This window comes from Astyanax mexicanus, chromosome 16 (genome assembly GCF_023375975.1).
Source record: "Astyanax mexicanus isolate ESR-SI-001 chromosome 16, AstMex3_surface, whole genome shotgun sequence".
Classification (NCBI taxonomy): domain Eukaryota; kingdom Metazoa; phylum Chordata; class Actinopteri; order Characiformes; family Acestrorhamphidae; genus Astyanax; species Astyanax mexicanus.
This window is the reverse complement of record NC_064423.1, coordinates 21,436,241-21,450,788: the sequence shown is the minus strand read 5'-3', so window position 1 is coordinate 21,450,788 and position 14,548 is coordinate 21,436,241. Positions and strand designations below refer to the sequence as shown.

Genomic DNA, 14,548 nt, shown 5'->3' with positions numbered 1-14,548 from the left:
ACATTTATGATAAATTTTTATTACATGCATATATCTTGTGGATTTCTATTCAAGTCTTACATAAAAAGGTTTCATGTTTGATAAACATTCTTGACAATCCTAATTTTAATTGTAAAAAAAAAAAAAAAAAAAAACATTTTTTTCCAATTTCTCCCCAATTTACACGACCAATTACCCAACCCACTCTTTAGGACTCCCTCGGAGGAAAGCGCAGCAACTCGGTTCCGATACAACAGCTCACAGATGCCTTGTGCTGAGCGACATTACCCTTAGGAGTGATGAGGGGGGAAAAGTGCCATCTACTGACCCAGAGAGAGCAAGGCCAATTGTGCTTTCTCAGGGCTCCGGTAGCTGATGGCAGGCTACATGAACAGGATTCGAACCAGAGATCTCCCTTGTATAAAAAAAAAAAAAAAAAACTTTTTTTTTTTTTAAATAAAAATCACAAAATTGCCTTTTGTCATCTTCAAATTCATTTTTAAATCAGTAATGTCCTGAATAGAATCTGCTGCAGGGGATGCCTTGGGTTTTTAGCAGTATACTTTCTTAACCAATAGCAATTTTTCTATGGCACAATTTAGAAAAAATTAAACTTTTTTGACATCTTTTTGAGAGTTGAGTACAGGTGAGCAATTTGAGGCACAATATGAATTACTCAGACAGTAAAAAATTGGAAAAAACAATATGATGTTGCCTAATCTTCAGCACATAGTTTTCAGGAGTTCTGTAAGCATTTTTCTGTGCAATATTTATATAAAACAAAAAAATATGGGCTATCAGGAGAAGCATCAAGGGGATTTGTTGAGGACAAGTGCCTTTCGCTTTTACCGCTAAACTGAAGAATCTTTTTGATACTGGAAAAGGGAATACAGCAGCATGGAAGAGCATTAATCATTTAGGAAGTTTGATTGTTATCCAGAAAAGAAGAAACAGAAAGAAGACACCCAACACCCAGGATGGTTTGTTTTTTGCCAAATTTAAAAGAGACAGCTCTGGATTCTTTGGCAAAACGTTCCGTGCAATTAGAACCGCAGCATCAGAATCAGAAGCTCACTTGCTCCCTCGCTTCCTAACTCTCACTCTCTCATGCTCTCCCACTCTCGCTCACTTTCCACTCACCGGCTTCTGGCTTCCTGGATCGTTCACAACTTGCCTACTGGCAATATGCAAACACTTGCTCTTGCACATTGAGAAGAGAGAGTAAAAAAGGTTCACACTCAGAATGAGAAAATCAGCCGTTTTTCTTTTACAGTGTCATCACTCACTTTAGACACACCACCACAACAATCACATATCAGTCTTTAATGCAGGTAACAGTTTCTGCTATAGCATCACCTCTTGCTGTAATTTGTTTCCTTTGTGAAAGTGGATTTGCGAGGTTTAATTATATTAACTTCCACCTTTTAACAATAAATTAATGCTGTTTAAAAGCTGCATGTAAAAACAGTAAGCAATGATTGGTTAATACTTATTAATATGAACCATACAAATATATATTTAGTACGGCAAAAAGAGACAAAGCCTATCTTTCATTTAATTCATTTTGGAGATGTTTCTGATGTGATACTGTACACACAGCTCTGAAAAAAAATGTATGAGACCACATCAGTTTCCCTGATTTTGCTATTTATCAGTATATATTTCAGAAAAGGGAAAATGGTTGATACAACAAAAAAGTTCATATTATGAATTTTTAAGAGTTCAGAAATCAATATTTGGTGGAATAACCCAGGTTTCATGCATCTTGGCATCTTCTCCTCCACCAGTCTTACACACTGCTTTTGGATAACTTTATGCCACTCCTGGTGCAAAACTTCAAGCAGTTCAGCTTGGTTTGATGGATTGTGGTCATCCATCTTCCTCTTGATTACATTCCAGAGGTTTTTAATTTGGTCTATTTTTGTTTCCAGAGCTGTATATTCTGATCTACTTAGATCTAGATTTGCACATATTATCTAGATTGTTTCCACACCTATATATTACTGTAATATTTATATATTTAGTTATATTTTACCTTTTTAGGTACGGTGTACATTGTTTAAGTTAATTGTATATTTTCTATTTTATTTTAGTCTTCTACTCTATATTGTAAATATTAAATATTTCTCTCAGCATACTGTGGGAACTATTTTAATCACCTGTACCCCTGTACTCTGGGATGTGACAATAAATCTGATTTGATTTTGATTTGATTAAGAACAAAGGAACCAACTGATTCCACTTATTAATGAGTTCATCAGCCTTCAAACGAACCTGAAAATCTGCAGTCACACTGGCCGTGTGTGGATAACACTCACACACCTGCATTAAAAACTTAAAAAAAAAAAAAAGTATATTTATTTATTTTTTATAAGTTTGTCTTTCCTTCTGAACATACAGAAATATATTTATTTTATATATTTATTTTAAGTAAATGAAGAATGGTCTCTGGCTTTGCATAGGACCTTATTATACTGTATACATAAAATTGTACAAGTAAGCATGAACTCAAAATGTAGAAAACATAAGCACCACTTCTTTCTTAAACTCAAACTAAATCAAAATATAGCTTAAATTAGGGCTGGGTTATATTTTATAAACAATAATCTTGATATTTTTCCACATACATGATCGATTCTCGATAACGATTTGGATTTTTAGTTCATACCAACTTGCATAACAACTTATTTTTTTTTTATTCGTAAACAACCATTTAAAGATGATGAGCAAGCTATAGTTTCCTTTACATTTAAATAAAGCTTATTTATTTATTTATTTTTATTATTATTAATATTATTTTTTTTATGAATAGTAAGCAGCCTCCTTCATCATTACATGCAGCTTTTATAGTAAAGGTGGTGCAAACATAACCTTGTTATATTTCAGTTTAGGATAAGTGTAAAATATAAAATCCCAGCCACACAAAGGAGTTCTTTACAGATTTCTAAAAGAAGCAAATTTCTATCTACTGAGATTCCCTCTGACAGCTTCTACATGTTAAGATGTATCAAGATCTCAATTATCCCATTTTAAAACTCACATTAAAACTGTTATTAAACTAATCAAATGAATTATATTAACCTTCTAGTCTCAGCTTAAATATATCAGTATGCTATAACGGACACAAATGGATGATTATTGATTTTTATAATTATTTACAGAAAATTAAGTATAGACTAAATGACACATTAAAAGAACACATTCAATTTCACCTTGAATTTAAATATTCAATTTTCATGAATTCTCATTTAAATACAAAATCCAGAGTCATATCTATATATACATAGTATGTTTTAACAATATACCTTATGCTTCTGCATTTTTTTTCTTTTGCATAATACGCAAATTTGTTTATGTGCAATTTTATGTACAATTTTAAGTATGTTGCAGTGGTACTGTTCTGTAATACTACCATCTTTTACAGGCATATAAACTATGAAATATTTAAAAAAAATACTTTATACTTCTGTGAATATTACCGCATAAATATCTTTATTCTATAGTGCATATAGTAGTTATGTAACCGCTCTATCACAGTGCATGTAAGCAGTGCAAGTGAGCAAAATACCAGCTGTATTTCTAGTTATACGTTTAGACAAAGTGTCAAAGATAATAAACTTAATCAATATTAACTTTAGGGACTGACAGGTGGTTCCTGAAAACTATTTTCAGCTTAATCTGTGTGATTTTAGACATAGAACACTTCCAACAATATCCAAAATATGATAAAAGTGGGTTTTGTTTAAAGCTCTGGTACTTACCACACTCAGATTCACTGGTGTGTTGGGCTTGGGCACAGGCAGAGCGTGCAGCTTTTCCAACATATCATTCAAAGAATTTTCCTGTGAAAGACAGAAAACAGAAAGAAAAGGCATAAGAGGTTACAATAAGGGACAAACAAGCAAAGCAAGTATATTATTATTTTTTTATTAATATAAAAAATACAGCATGGTATCACTGCAATTGGTGACCAATTTAGAGCCCAAGTGATCCCTGTAGCGAGGCCGAAAGAGGGGGAGGAAAAACATCCGACGGACACACATTTAACGAGCGATCCTGAGGTTAAGAGACGGTAAGCTAGGCCGCGGCAGACGCTTATTATTCCGGCCATGATTTATGGCCGACATCGGCTGTTCGTAATTAAGCATAGACCCTCGCTCGGGGAAGGCGGCTTTAAGAAGGCACTGGAGAAAAGCTTCGGCCACAAAACAGGCCCCGGGATTATAACGCTGGCCTTTTACGAGCTCTTCAGACGAGGGCAAAATTTACCCTGCCCAACTCCACGTCCCGTACAGCAGCAGCAGCAGCCGAGCTGCACGGAACAGCAGGGGTCCTCATATCTACTCTGTTCATTTGTTGTCTTCTGTTTCTTCTGCAGTAAAAACTGTCTAAGGCTTTCCTTCTGATCAGTTGTTTGGAGAGGACTGTTAGAACTGTGTGTGTGTGTGTTTTGTGTTGTGTTGTATCTGTATGTGTATATATGTGTGTGTGTGTGTGTGTGTGTGTGTGTGTGTGTGTGTTTTAGCATAGCGCGGGCTGCTGTCACGATAGGCCAGATGCTCACACGCATGGTCAGTAACACAGCCCGGGGAAACACTTCATTTCCCCTCGCCTTAAACAGTCATCGCTCTTGTCCTCCCTCGTCAGTCAACCTCGGCTTCACGCGCTGCGCCACACCGCGCGCAAGCGCAACCGGGCGCATACACACTCGCCACACACACTCCAATTCATTTAACACACCGCGCAGCCTTCACACTTAGCTTGAGAGTCCAGAAACAAACAAGGGAATAAGATACAAAACCAGGAAAAACAAAACTCCTTCTCTAACTGTAGTAAATACTGCATCACAAATTCATACCACCATTCACACAATCATAAAATATAGTTTACAATGAAATGAAATAAATCTGAAAAATCATAAAACTATTAAAGTTGCTAATATGTGTCAGAAAACAGACAGAGATTAATAAATTAAAGATTCTTCATATTATGTAACAGTGAAAGTGCTTCCAAGTTAAAATATTTATAGATAAATTTATAAAAATTAATGTGACTAAATGTGGATGGTAGATGAGTGTTTTTAAACAAAAAAACGCAATAAATACTATAAATAAATAAGCTGATGACTTAAAACACATAGACAGATAAAATGAAATGAATATGAATGTAAACTATAAAAAAAATAAAGTAAAATTCTTATAGAAAAGTAAATATCTGCAGTTAACAGCTTCGTAAGAAATTTATCACAAAATAAGTCTAATAATGGTTGTAAAATATATTAATACTAATAAATGAAACTAATAAAATTAGATTAAAAGGTATTATAAAAAATATATATATATAATTAATGTGGAAAATATCTGCAGACAAGTGTTACATGAAACTATAACTGAGTTTAAAATTAATAATTCAATTCATAGACGACACTAATAAAGTTTATATAAGCATGGTAACTAACTTACTAACAGACTGACTGGGACTGAGTAGTAAATAAATAAATAAACAAACAAATAAATAAATAAATAGACTAAATAAATAAATAAATAAAACTAAGGGTACATATAAAAATAAAATATGTAAAAATACACTAATAAAAGTGGTTTATAGATATTAAATATAAATAATATTGAATAAGGGTCAATTTTATAAAATTGCAAAAACACATAATAAAAGGGACTTTTGAGGTTCTATCTAACTAAACAAACAAACAAAAAAAAACAGAAAAGTACTGACTAACGATGCATCACTCAAAAAGTATATAATGAAAGTCTTATTAAAGGGTTAAGAGTTATGAAATATAATAAATGTGAGCGAGTGAGTGTAGTGAACTTTTTTGCTAAATAAACAGTCAGACAGTCAGATAGTGTGAGCAGAGGCGGCGGCGGTGGCGGCTGCGTGGTGGGTGGTTTGATGATGCGGGGCATGCGCTGCTGCTTTTCCTGCGCTCTTTTCCTCCCAGTGTACTTAGCCTGTGATCTGTTTGTGTTAACTGTGAGGAGGTTTCGTCCCCTTCACTTCTCTCTCAGTAGCTCTGCTAAACATAGCTGTGTGACAGCCCACTGATACCGCAGCTCCAACTTCCAGCCTCCATCTCCTGCTGTCTTAAACACTGCCCCCACCCCCCCCCCAAAAACACCCCACAATACCCCACACCCACCAAACCCTTTCCCCTCCCTTATGTAAAAGCTGCATATTTCAGCCCCAAAACTCTCTTTTTTTCCCTCTGTGTGCGTGTGTGTGTACAGTAACTCTACAGTATGTAGTGCACCCACTTTTTTGGGGGGAGAAAAGAGAGGAAGAAAAAAAGAAAAACAACAACAACAAAAGGTTTGGCACGACGCATTTCCCAGCGATTTGTTTTCCAGTAAATCACTGCGGATTGACTTCCTGCTCGATGTTTGGTCTGTTAAATGTCAACAACACAGCAAAGCGAAGCGCGCGAGTGCCAGCCAGCCAGCCAGCGCCGCCTGACTAACCGACCCAGGATTAGCTGTACAGCTGATGTTTTTCCTTTCGCCTCTCCTCTTCCCTCGCTGTGCAGCGGCCGAGTCTGGTTTGTCGGCAGCTGCTCGCTCCCCGGCGCTGGATGGAGCAGAGCGGGGTAATTTTCGCGTTTGTGACATTAGCAGTTTGCTCAGCAGAGCTCCAGCCAGCCACATGAAACACTGACATCACAGAGAAAAGTTTTAAAAGCCCTCATTAGCATTTCAGAGTGCCAATGTGAGAAAGTGACCAGAGTCTGGCGCGTCGCCGCCAACGCCGCTCCTCCGAAAAAGACAAAAAAACAAAAAGGCAGGAAATAAGGGAGGAAGAGAAAAGGAAAAGGGAAAGGAAAGAGTTGACAGACTTTAGGAAACTCACCTGCTGTTTGGTTAGGTAGTCTGCGAGAGTGTTTAGCAGCTTGTAGTAAATCTCAAACCAGGGGAGATAGCTGTGAGGACACAGACAGAAAAAAAAAACAAAAAGAAGACATCATCATAATCATCATCATCATCATCAGGTCAGGTCAGGTGATGTGGAGACCAATGGAATTACAATGGGATTACAATGGAATACACCTGTAATAAACGCACATGGAGTAGAGGTGGACAATATACAGCTCTGGGAAATAAAAAAAAGAGCCACTTAAAGATGTTTTTTCTTGATTTTACCAAATTGCAAATCTCTGGAATATAATCAAGTGGAAGATGAATGATCACAAGCCATCAAACCAAGCTGAACTGCTTTAATTTTTGCACCAGGAGCAGCATAAAGTTATCCAAAAGCAGTGTGCAAGACTGGTGGAGGAGAACATACCTTGAGGCATGAAGTGGGAGATTGCTAAAATCATACATGCTGTGTATTTATACACACACATACACACCAGATAAATTTAGAGTATGTCACCTTGACATTTAACCTAGTGGCTTTGGGCTTCCTCCAGCGTTTTTAGCTACAGTACCAGCATTCCCTATTATCACATTCTTTACACTTGCCGGCACCCGCATTTTAAACATTCCAGTCCAGACTGCACTTTGAGGATACAAGAGGGGGGTTCAGAGAGAGAGAGAAGGAGGGTAAATAAAAGGATTTGGTTTCTTCAACAAAAACATGACTGGGCCACTGTAGCCTGTAATAAACGAGGAAGTATAGAGGAAGGGGAAAGAAGGAGGGATGCAACGCTTTACAAGCATGCTGCATCCAGATGCAGCAGCAGAGAACCAGGCGTTGTGCTTCAGCCAGGGCGTGAGGACGTTTTCCTAGAATTTTTCTCATAGCTTGCCCTTTTTCAGCGTAGCCTCACTTGGAAATAAACAGAGGGGAAGAGGAAAAAAAAAAAGAAAGAAAAAATAGTAAGGAAGAATAAATTATACTGTATCTCTGGTTTAACTAATCACACCATACCCCGCCAAGAGATACAGTATCATGTATCTGCAACATTGTGTTTTTTGTTGAGCTTGACAGATTCTTGGCAAAGTTGACATGGATCCTGGAGGTGGAAGCGGGCCAACATTTTGTTTTGGCTCAGAGGTTGCAAGAACACACACCATTTATTCTGTTACGCAATCGAATGAAAAAAAAAAACAAAAAAAACACATAGCAGACAGCCTGCTAGGCCTGTTTATTTATATATTTATTTTTAAGGCTTTATTTCAGTATATCATTTTTTCGGCTTTTTCTGAAATCACACTTTTAATTGAGACCAAATAGATATTACATAATTTAGGTCAATTGGTGTAATTGTCACAATTGCTTCATTACCTTCATCTGCATTAATTTATACAAAATAAAATAAATGTAACTACTTATAACTGAATGATGATGAAAAACAACTTAATAATGTACTGTAACTGGTCAATGAATCGTTACTATACAATCATTATTAAAAAAGAAACATTGCAGACAGCAGTAGTAGTAGTAGCAGTAGTGGTAGTTTTAAGGCTCAATTTCAGCTTCACATTTTTTTTTGCTCGATCTGAAATCCTGCAGTGACTTGAGAAATAGTGATTACATCACTTGGGCCACACAGTCTAGTTGTCACCAATGCTTTACTACCTTTATCCACATCAATGTGTCTACAATAATGGTGTTCTAACTACTGACTGAATGATAAATTATTAATTATCCTAATTAATAGCTTCATAGTCCTGGTTAAACCGTCCCTGCAACATTTTTCAGTATTTTCTAAATAAACACAATAAACAAAACAATATACTCAAACACACAAAACTTCACACAGCAATTTCTATAAGTCCTATAACCTGCATTAAAAGCATTTGGAAACACTTTCTATAAATTATCTTTATAAAACTCAAACATGCTCATAACGCATAATATTGCATTCATAAGACATTATATACATGGCTATACATACAGCTCTGGCAAAAAAAATAGGCAATCAAACCAAGCTGAATTGCCTGAATTTATGCACCAGGAGTGGCACAAGTTAGTCCAAAAGCAGTGTGTAAAACTGGTGGAGTACATGCCGAGATGCTCATTTTACTCAAACATTTGCCTATAAAAAGCAAAATCAGAGGAACCGATTCAGAAACTGAAGTGGTCTCTTTAAAAATTTCCAGAGCTGTATTTATAACAATATATAACCCATCATAGCCATGTTTATTACACATTATGATCATAATACATTAATAGCTGTGTTTATAACATGTTATATGCCAATATTAAAGTAGATCAGTCCCAGCTTGCAAAATGCATTATGACTAAAAAATCTGCCTCCTTATATACACACCCTGTATAATGCTTTAAAAAAATTTGAACCACTTCTGAATTATTTTTGTCTTGAATATAATATTAGTTTTAGTCACTTATAATGTATTATAACAGGTCTTTATGCGTTCAAAGTAAAGTGATACACTTTCATTGTGGGATTATTAATGATAGATATACACTATTTTAACATACATATATTGTAATCACAGCTTATACTGTATTATGATCACATGTCATAATGCATAATAAACATGGCTATAATGGGTTATGCGTTTTTATAAATTTTTTTAGCCATGTTTATTATGCCTTATGAATGCATTATAATACGTCTAATAAAGATGACATTTATAGAAAGTGAACTGCACATTTCGACTCTGTGCAGTTACAAATTGTAACCAGAGACGTCTCTAATCCCCAAATCTTTCCAAAACTTGCATACTATCACTTTAATCAAGACTGATTACATCACTTGAGCTGTCTTGAGAGTCTAATTGTCACAAATGCTTCATTACCTTCATCTGCATCAGTGTGGATAAAATAAGTTTTATTCTACTGACAGAATAAGGAAGAAAAAAAATGACGTAAGGTAGATGGCTAATTTATTAGCATTATTATTTAATCATCATTTAAAAAAAAAAGAAAAGAGGTATTCACTGAGCTACAGCACAGACAGACAGGGGATTGATGGGAGTTCTCTCTCTCTTTCTGTCTTTTTTTTTTATCCCCCCCTCCTCTCATTGCATGGGTCAGTGAGCGCTCCGGCAGACTGGAATTAACAGACAACAAGAAAAACAATAAAGTGAGCGTAATGCAAATTTTCATATCGCTAAATCCGCAGAGGCGGCCAATGCCGGGGCCGTTCCCAGGGAAGTGCGCTCAAGCGCGAGAGCTAGAAGTCTGAATGACCATTAACCTGAAACAATCAGCTCTTAACATGCCAATATTTTGACGTCCGCAGGAAGACTCTCCTAAACCAGGTCACTCCTCCTCATTTCAATCTTAATGAAATATGCCTATGCAAAAACCCTCAATACAGATCCTGTACTTCATGCATTTAGAACTTTAAAAGACTGATAGACTGAGAAATCTTGATCAAAAGTACACAATTTTCCCTTTAAGCTTTTCAAACAATATACAGAGCTGGCAGCTTGATTGATTGTGGTTTAGTCTTTAGTTTAGTTTAGCTCTAATCAGAAAAAGTGTCACCATAATTACAGTTCATTATTGACTACCCGTACAATATATGGACATGACCTCAAAAAATTTGGGCTGCCCCCAAAACCCAATATTGCCCGTTTTTTTTAAGCAAGCAGAGGCCATTAACAGGAATGTGACAGCATGTTAATTCTCTTTAAAAAATGTTTTTGTTTTTTTTTTCATATTATTTAAGTGCAATTTATGCAGTAAATAAAAAAGTACATAAAAAATATAGTAGTAGTAATTGAACATTTATGGATGTAATTGCATTGTAATGCAATTCATTATATCAGTGGCATAAAATGGTTATAAATTAACAATGATAATTATGCATAAATTCTTAGACATGAGACTGACTAACCAATGATTTGTGGTGCATAATGGCAACATCAATTCTAAATGTAGAGCATCAAAGGTGAATGATATGGTAAAATTATTTCTCAAATATTTCTCATATACGATGTTTTGAGGCTGGCAATCAAAATTGATCTAATATACTTTTAAAGGCTGTAAAAAATGAGAAAACTTTTTTTTTTAAATAAATAAATGTTTAATGATAATCCAATAAGCTACATGTATTGTGTAATTAGTCATTATTTTTCTATACTGAACACAAAAATATTTCACATATTTTTTACAAGGGATTTCACTAAATAGAACCAGAAGCCAGTGACTCAACATGTCATGTTAATAATAATAAAACACAATGTTAATCAGAATGAAACATTCTGCCCCTGGTAGATATGTAATGGAATTGAAAATAAAAAGAATTTTCTTTTTGTATCAAGCACCAAAATCCTTTTTTTTTTAATGTAACTGCATTGCACACTGCACAAGACAAAGCATATACTGCAGTGTAAACATGTTTTAAAGTTACACCAAGGTTTTATCAAGACCCAGTGACCAATGTGAAGAATAATCATTAACCAGGCAAAGCAGCATCTAAACATCCAAAGATGTTTCTGAAGTGTCATGGTTCTACTTAGAACCACTCCAATTTAATTACCTATCTAATGACAATACTCAAGCTTTACTGACAATATTCATTAAAGATTCAACCAGAAAATCATTTAGAACATCATTCATCATTATAACAATAACATGTCGTCATTACAGGCCACCCCTGCTTTCAGTAAGTGTGTAGAAACAGAGGCTGCCATCACAGTTTGGTCAGCATGACACGTCGTTGGGGATATGGCAATCACCTGACACCTTGAAGAAGCCTGTTCTGTCGGGCGTAACAAAGCTAATGGTTATCTCCCTCGCCCTCTTTGTTTAAAACGCGAGGCTCCTGGATGCTAATCCTCCATTTTTCACTCGTGAAGGGGATTTAAATAGGAGTGCCTGTTGTCAGAGAGGCTCGACAGGCCTGGAAGAACCCAAACACTCATTATACTCCTAAATGAGAGAGCCTGTAAATCTTTTGTTTTAAAGCCAAATAAATTATTGCTGTATGAGCAGCGAACCTTAGCTTATCAAGATGTCCAGGGAGGAATACCTTTCACATAATGCTGGCATGGTGTTTTATTTCAACGTAATAAACTGAAATTACACCACTTTTGGATACTTTGTAGACTAACTCCCCCCCCTTCCCAACCTTTCAAATAACTTGGAGACGTGAAGCCCCCCTCAATCTCTTCACGGGTTAGTGGGTAAAAATGTGTTTGTATTCCACAAATCCTCCGATGGAGAAACATTCATCATTCCCAAACGTGCGGGGCGAAGCAATCTCTCCAGCCCTTTTAAACTCTCAGCTCTGCTTGAAAAGTAAACCGGCTAATCTGACCACTCGCAACTCCTCGCCCGGCGTTAGCCCCCAGGCCAGGATGACCACAAACACAGCCCTGATAAGCGGCTACTTATGGTAACATGCTACAAATTGACCGGGGATGAAGCAAAAGATGATTTTAGGTGACAGACAAGGGAGATCTCTAACCGTAGCTTAAAAAAAAACTACACATATAACCATGGTACACTAATATAACAGGAATTTACTGCAAATTATTTTTTTTAGCATTTGTTCCCTTGGGACATAAACTACAGCTCTGGAAAAAACAATAAGAGGCCATTCAGTTTCAGAATCAGTTTCTCTGATTTTGCTATTTATAGGTATATGTTTGACTAAAATTAACATTGTTGTTTTATTCTATAAACTACAGACAACACTTCACCTTAATTCCAAATAAAAATCATTTAAAGCATTTATTTGCAGAAAATGAGAAATGGCTGAAATAAGAGATGCAAAAAAAGAACTTCCCAACCCTAAATAATGCAAAGAAAAAAAGTTAATATTCATATCAAGTTTTAAAAGTCCAGAAATCAATATTTGGTGGAATAACCCTGGTTTCTAATCAGTTTTCATGCATCTCGGCATGTTCTTCTCCATCAGTCTTACATACTGCTTTTGGATAACTTTATGCCACTCCTGGTGCAAAACTTCAAGCAGCTCAACTTGGTTTGATCCATCTTCCACTTGATTATATTCCAGTGGTTTTCAATTTGGTAAAATCAAAGAAACTCATAATTTTTTAATGGTATCATTTTTTTTGTACATATTTACGATAAAACAATCTTGTCACACTGCACATAACATTATGAACAGCGGGAATTATTCTTATATAAAAAGATAATGATTATTGAAAGAGGAAAAAATTGTGAGTGTGAGAAATGTAGGCCTCAACAGCAATTTGTTTTATTGATTTGATTGATTGATTTATTTATTTACAGATTAGGCATCTAAAGCATTACCATCACCATTTGTAAGGATCATATGCAACACTTTCTGAAATCAAACTGAATCTCGGATAGGGCCGGGACGAGTCATCAGCATACGACCTCATTGACTCCGAAACTATGTCAAAAACATTATGGTTTTAAGGTGAGAGCCTTATGACACCTAAAATATTTTTAGCTATACATTGCCAAGCTACAGAGCCAAACTTCTTTAATATGAAATTATCTGTGGAGAATATTTGTGTGATTATGTAACAAAGTAAATAATGAATTTGATTTTTCAGTAAACTGTTGATTTACTGGGTGTTGGTTTGGTTTGTCCCTTAAAAATATTTCTTATGCTTTGGGGTTTTTTTTTCTGAGGTTAGCAAACAAAATATACCTAAATATGCCTAATATATGCCTAATATACAGTTATTGAAGGCTCTGGAAGGATCATGTGTGACGTTTTTTAACCAACTCCTCAATATATAATCAGTCACACATACAGTACCACTGATTACATCAATTTAATGTCGATTAAATAACACATCCTTAATATTGTGCAAAACTATTAGAAGTGTGTTCACTAATGTAGCAGGAAAACTTTAGAAGAAGTCTGTGGTTTGGGTGGCAGGAATGGAGTTATCTGGAAACTGTAGCTACAACTGCTTCACACCAGCAATCAACAATCAGCACTGCTACATTTAAATAACTTCTGCAGCGCTGCTGTTCTGTTAGTGTAATATTGCTGGTTTGAAAAAATTACCTTAATATATTTACCAGTTCTTATCTTAACTACACATTAGCTCAGTAACTAAATGCTCTAATCCAAAGTTTTATATCTTATATTTAGTATTTCATAAAAATATCAATACTTATCAATATTTTAGGGAACAGGTCAGTATGGTAAAAAACACAGATTACTGGTTAATACAGAAGTATTTATTGTTTCAGAAAAAGCCTTGAAAAAGTGTATTTTTTATTTAAAAATGAAGTTCAATTGAAATATTGAAATATATAAAAAAGGTTTATTATTATTATTAGGCCCATTCTGATAATTATTTTTGTTTGGACAAGCAACATTTTTTCAATATTATGGGCATCTTAATATAGAGGTATAATAATGCCTGGAAGCATTATTGTTAAAGAACTGTATGAACCTTTAATTATTAAGAATATTTAGACATTGTATTGAAATAAAATGTAATAAAAATGTTCAAAATTAATAAAACACAAAAAATAATCAATAATATAAAGTCGTTAACAGGATCTTCTTGCCAAGTAAATACACTGGACAATATTAAAGACAGCAAAAATGAAGTTTATATATCGTATGATAAGTAGATAACGTATTAATCATAACAGGCTTCATTTTTCTATGCTTTAGTTATTTTAATCAAGCAAACACACGCAAAGCACACAAATTATTAGTTTAATTGACTATTTG

At 35.1% G+C, this 14,548-nt stretch overlaps 1 protein-coding gene across 3 annotated transcripts in view; it reads right to left on the bottom strand.

The window, feature by feature from the left end:
• Window positions 1-14,548, bottom strand: part of dennd1b (DENN/MADD domain containing 1B) — a 167,531-nt gene that overhangs the window by 80,534 nt on the left and 72,449 nt on the right. For 2 of the 3 annotated variants that reach the window (XM_015601283.3, XM_022669762.2), the window contains exons 6-8: window positions 6,841-6,910; window positions 3,741-3,821; window positions 1,120-1,179 (exon numbers count right to left, since the gene is read on the bottom strand). In XM_015601283.3, the coding sequence (XP_015456769.3) occupies window positions 1,120-1,179; window positions 3,741-3,821; window positions 6,841-6,910 (211 nt within the window). The remainder of the gene's footprint in view (window positions 1-1,119; window positions 1,180-3,740; window positions 3,822-6,840; window positions 6,911-14,548) is intronic. The other variant, XM_022669761.2, reaches the window with a different exon arrangement.